At 40.3% G+C, this 5,659-nt stretch overlaps 1 protein-coding gene across 1 annotated transcript; it reads left to right on the plus strand.

Annotated features, from left to right (window-relative positions):
* The first annotated feature begins 3,071 nt into the window (after positions 1 to 3,071).
* Positions 3,072 to 5,216, plus strand: LOC137428589 (uncharacterized). Its single transcript, XM_078777063.1, has 3 exons — positions 3,072 to 3,479; positions 3,555 to 4,817; positions 5,070 to 5,216. The coding sequence occupies exons 1-3, from the start codon at positions 3,072 to 3,074 to the stop codon at positions 5,214 to 5,216; spliced, it is 1,818 nt and encodes a 605-aa protein (XP_078633189.1).
* The last annotated feature ends 443 nt before the right edge of the window (positions 5,217 to 5,659 follow it).

The following is a 5,659-nucleotide window of genomic DNA, read 5'->3' on the forward strand; positions in this document are numbered from 1 at the left end:
GGACAGATGAGTCAAAGGTCGAGCTATTTGGCCACAGTACCAGAAGACATGATTGGCGAAAACCAAAGACAGCATTTGAGCACAAGAACCTGATACCAACTGGAAAGCATGGTGGTGGAAATATTATGGTTTGGGGCAGTTTTGCTGCATCAGGGCCTGGGCAGCTCACCATCATAGAATCCACTATGAATTCTTCATTGTACCAGAGGGTGCTTGAGGATAATGTGAGGCCATTTGTCGGAGAGTTGAAGCTCAACCGAAGGTGGACCTTGCAACATGACAATGACCCTAAACATACCAGTAAATCCACCAAGGAATGGCTGAAAAGAAAGAAATGGAGGGTTCTGGAATGGCCAAGTCAAAGCCCGGATCTAAATCCCATTGAGATGTTGTGGGGGGATTTGAAACAAGCTGTGCATGCAAGAAACCCCTCAAACATCGCACAGCTGAAAGAATTCTGCATAGAGGAGTGGGCAAAAATTTCTCCCAGTCAATGTCAGAGACTGGTAGACAGTTATAAGAAACGCCTACTTGAGGTTGTTTCTGCCAAAGGGGGCAATACCACCTATTAGAGCCCAGGGTGTACTTACTTTTTCGTATATATCTGTGCAGTGTCTGTGTTGTGTTGTGTTGTGTTGAACTACTCCCTCAAACTTTTGTGAAGTCGTACCAAACTTCTGGTATGCACCTATCTCTCCTGTGTGTATATCCTAAGGGAGTTAAAAAAAGAATTTTTTATGAAAATGTTTTTGAAAAAACCCCTTTGCTATGACACTCCAAATTGAGCTCAGGTGCATCCAATTCCCTTTTATAATCCTTGAATTGTCTGTACAACTTCATTGTAGTCCACCTGTGGCCAATTCAATTGAATGGACATGATTTAGAAAGAATCACACCTTTCTATATAAGGTCCCACAGTTCACAGTGTGTGTCAGAGTAGAATTTCCACTATGAAGTTCAAGGAACTGTCCGTGGAACTCCAAGATCGAATTGTGAGGAGGCATAGATCTGGGGAAGGATGTAAAACTATTTCTAGAGTGTTGAAAGTTCTCAAGAGCACAGTTGAGCTCCATCATTAGGAAATGGAATGATGCAAAGATGAACTGATTTGATATTGCGGTCAAGAGGTCAAAGGTCAGAGTCTGAGTCTGTAATAGGTTTTCGTTACCACAATAACTTGCGAATGGCTGAAGGGAACAAAGTCAAACCAGGTACAAGTATGCATAATGATGCATGGATGAACTGATTAGCCTATGGGGTCAATAGGTCAACGGACAGAGGACCTGTTAGATAAAAAGACATTCTGTTACGAAGCTAACTTGTGAACCAGTGATTGGATTTTGACCAAAGTTGGCAAAGTTGGATTTGGATTTTGACGAAACTGATTAGATTTTGGGGTGAAGAGGTCCAAGGCCAGAGGTCATGTTAAGTAAAATTTATGTTGCCGTGTCAACTTATGAACAAGTGATGGGATTTTGACCAAAGTTGGTATAATTATATATTATGATGTAAAGGTGAACTGATTAGATTTCTGCATCAAAGGTCAAAGGTCAGAGGTCTTGTCAGGTAAAAATGTGATACTTGAGCACAGCTGAAGGGATTTAAATCGAGCTTGGTACAAGTATCTACAATGATGCAATAATGTGGACGGAGGCATATCAGTTGACGTCGAAGAGTGGCGTTCTAGTTACCCTGCGCTCGCGAAGCGAAACTCGGGGTTAGGCATTCAGGTGCGTGTGCTGTACGTGTGCCGGGTCTACATTTTAAAAATTCATTTTCTGGTCCGATTGACACGAAATTTCACCATGGAAGCGCCTCCGCCTGTATAAATTTTTTTTCCATAATTATGACGTTATATGCCACGTGGTACGGACACCATCTTGGAAAAACGTTACACCTCTATATCTCCCAAACCGCTCAATGGAAAAAATTGAAACATGGCTCATTCTTGAGTACTCACCATGGGGAATAAGATGTGTTAATGACGATGTCATCGGTGCCTTCGTTATGACGTCATAATTCGACAAGTACAACACTTATCCGATCATTGTGAATTTTTTTTCTCAGCAACTGTTGGTCTGATGTGCACTAAATTTACACCATAGGAGCGCCTCCTGTAGAATATTTTAATGATAATGATGATGTCAGGTCATGTGGTACAGGCGCCATCTTGGAAAAACCGAAACATGTTGCACCTCTATATCTCCAAAATCGCTGCATGGAAAAAATTGAAACATGGCTCATTGTAAAGAACTCCATATGGGGAATAGGTGTTGTTAACGATGATGTCGTTGGTGCCATAATTATGACGTCATAATTCGATGGACAACGCTTAATCTGATCAGTTTGAAAGGTATTGAGCGTGATCTATGCAACAATTATATTAGTTTATGATGTCATCGCTCACGTGGTCTGGCAGCCATATTGGATCAAAGAAAAAAATGTTCAAAAACAGAAGAGTTGAATACCATCTATGAATACCATCTATGAATACTATGAATACCATCTAGTTTTTATTGTTTCACAGCAATAGTGATTTATTGATGTTTTTCTAAATTGTCTTTGCAGAGAGTCAGATGAAAATGGTTTCTTGTTCCAAGTCAAGTTCCCAGTTGTTTGACACCGAAGTTTCTTTCAATCAGAACATGACACAGTCTTCTTGTCAGGAAGACAACAAATATAGCAGTGTTCTAACCAATGACAACAATTGTATTACGGCATTCAAGAAAACTGAAAGAAAGGAGAAGCCGCACAAGTGCTCCGTTTGTAAAAAAACGTTCAGTTCACTAACATATTTAAAGAGATGTCAAACATTACACAAACGTGCGATGCCATACAAGTGTACTGTGTGCAACAAGGAATTTTCTCAGTTATCATCTTTGAAATGTCATCGAGTAAAACACACAGGAGAGAAGCCTTATAAATGTCCTGTGTGCAACAAGGATTTTTATTGGTTTTCATCTTTGAATTATCATAAAGGAAAACACGCAGGAGAGAAGCCTTATAAATGTCCTGTGTGCAACAAGGATTTTGCTCGTTCATCATCTTTATATCAACATGAAAAAAAACACATGGGAGAGAAGAACAATCCATTCAGGTGTTCTGTTTGCAATAAGGATTATACCAGTATCGCTGCATTGAAAGTACATCAAATAATACACACGGGAGAGAAACCACACAAGTGTTCACAATGCGGCAGGGCATTCAACCAGTCAGTGAGCTTACGTCGACATTTAAGAATCCATACAGGAGAGAAACCTTACAATTGTCCTGTGTGTCGCAAGGCGTTTGCGTATTCTTCATATTTTAAAGAACATGAAAGAATACACACGGGAGAGAAGCCATTCAAGTGTTCTGTTTGCAAAAAGGATTTCACCAATGCCAATGATTTGAAAGTACATCAAAGAATTCACACCGGCGAGAAACCCTACAAGTGTCCTGTGTGCAGCAAGGCATTTGCGTGTTCTTCCTCTCGAAATGTACATAAAAGAATACACATCAGAAAGAAGCCTTTCAAGTGTTCTGTTTGCAATAACGATTTTACCAATAACAAGGATTTGAAATTGCATCGAATAATACACACAGGAGAGAAACCCTACAAGTGTTCACAATGCGGCAAATCATTCAATCACTCAAAAAGTTTACGTCAACATCAAATAATCCACACAGGAGAGAAACCTTACAAGTGTTCCGTGTGCTGCAAGGCGTTTGTATCTTCTTCTTCTCTCTATATACATAAAACGATACACTCAGGACAGAAGCCATTCAATTGTTCTGTTTGCAACAAGGATTTTACCAATATCGCTGCATTCAGAATTCACCAAAGAATACACACAGGAGAGAAACCTTTCAAGTGTCCTGTGTGCAGCAAAATGTTTGCGACTTCTTCATATTTAAAAGTACATAAAAGAATACACTCACGAGAGAAGCCTTTCAAATGTTCTGTTTGTAGTAAGGATTTTACCACATCCAAGGATATGAAAGTACATCAAAGAATACACACGGGAGAGAAACCTTACAAGTGTTCACAATGCAGCAAATCATTTAATCACTCAGCGAGTTTACGTCAACATCAAAGAATCCACACGGGAGAAAAACCTTACAAATGTCCTGTGTGCAGCAAGGCGTTTGCGCATTCTTCCTCTCTAAACGTACATAAAAGAATACACACGGGACAGAAGCCTTTCAAATGTTCTGTTTGCCATAAGGATTTTACCAATAGCAATGATTTGAAAGCACATCAAAGAATACACACAGGAGAGAAACCTTTCAAGTGTCCTGTGTGCTGCAAGACTTTTGCGTGTTCTTCCTATTTATGTGAACATAAAAGAATCCACATGGGAGAGAAAACCTACAAGTGTTCACAATGCAGCAGGGGATTTAATCACTCATCATCTTTACGTCGACATCACAAAATCCACACGGGAGAGAAACCTTACAATTGTCCTGTGTGCTGCAAGGAGTTTGCATGCTCTTCAAATTTGGATATACATCAAAAAATACACACGGGAGAGAAGCCATTCAAGTGTTCCCAATGCGTCAAGGCATTTATTCAATCGTCAACTTTACGTCGACATCAAAGAATCCACACAGGAGAAAAACCTTACAAGTGTCCTGTTTGCCGTAAGGATTTTGCCAATATCACGCCAATGAAAATACATCAAAGAATACACACAGGGGAGAAGCCCTACAACTGTTCGCAATGCGGCATATCATTCAAACAGTCATCAAATTTACGTAAACATCACAGAATCCACACGGGAGAGAAACCTTACAATTGTCCTGTGTGCAGCAAGGCGTTTGCATATGCCTCGTATGTAAAAGAACATCAAAAAATCCACACGGGAGAGAAGCTTTTCAAGTGTTCTGTATGCTGCAAGATGTTTGCGTATTCTTCCTCTCTAAAAGAACATAAAAAAATACACACCCGAGAGAAGCCTTTCACGTGTTCTGTGTGTAACATGAACTTTGCTTCTTCATCAACTTTACATTCTCACGAAAATGTTCATGCGGTAGAAGAGCCCTATCAGTGCCCTGAATGCAACAAGTGTTTTATCCATCTCTCCAAGTTGAAGCGCCATCAAAGAATACACACTGGAGAGAAGCCTTACACATGTTCTGAATGTAACAAGAGTTTTGCTCGTTCATCACATTTATCTCGACATCAAAAAATACATGCAAGAGAGAACTTAAGTAGGGTGGAGAATGAATCGTGACAAATGTCCAAGATCAATGACATTGTACCAATGGCTTCAAGAAGATGGCAGGATTGAGTCAATTGGACAAGCGTAGGTTCTGAGGTAGAAACATAAATCACCATCACCTTCTCTCGGTATGGTAAAAAAAACTAGTCACAACAGGTGTACACTCAAAGGTACCACAACGTCTGTGGAGTAATCCACTGGCATATCCGCAAAACTTCAATATCCCGGTATCAGAAAAATATTGAAAGCATGAACCAAAAGCGATTGTTGAAAATGAGGACCAAGTGTTCATGTACAACCTGACCATCCCATCAGGCGTGAACATAGAAAACAAGACGTTGTGACCAGACATCGTACCCACATGAAAAAAGGAAAATAATGCATTGCCATCGATGTGTCAGAGCCTGGTGTTGGCTTAACGGTTAGGGTGCTGGCTTGGGATCGTAGGATCCTGA

Source organism: Myxine glutinosa, chromosome 5, assembly GCF_964187855.1.
Source record: "Myxine glutinosa chromosome 5, kmMyxGlut1.1, whole genome shotgun sequence".
Taxonomy (NCBI): Eukaryota; Metazoa; Chordata; class Myxini; order Myxiniformes; family Myxinidae; genus Myxine; species Myxine glutinosa.

Excerpts from the sequence above, each read along its gene's own strand:
- LOC137428589 (XM_078777063.1), top strand. The coding sequence starts at position 3,072 with ATGGGAGAGAAGAACAATCCATTCAGGTGTTCTGTTTGCAATAAGGAT. Across the intron at positions 3,480-3,554 it reads CGTGTTCTTCCTCTCGAAAT|GATTTGAAATTGCATCGAAT; the intron begins GTACATAAAAGA and ends ACCAATAACAAG. Across the intron at positions 4,818-5,069 it reads CGTTTGCATATGCCTCGTAT|TTGAAGCGCCATCAAAGAAT; the intron begins GTAAAAGAACAT and ends CATCTCTCCAAG.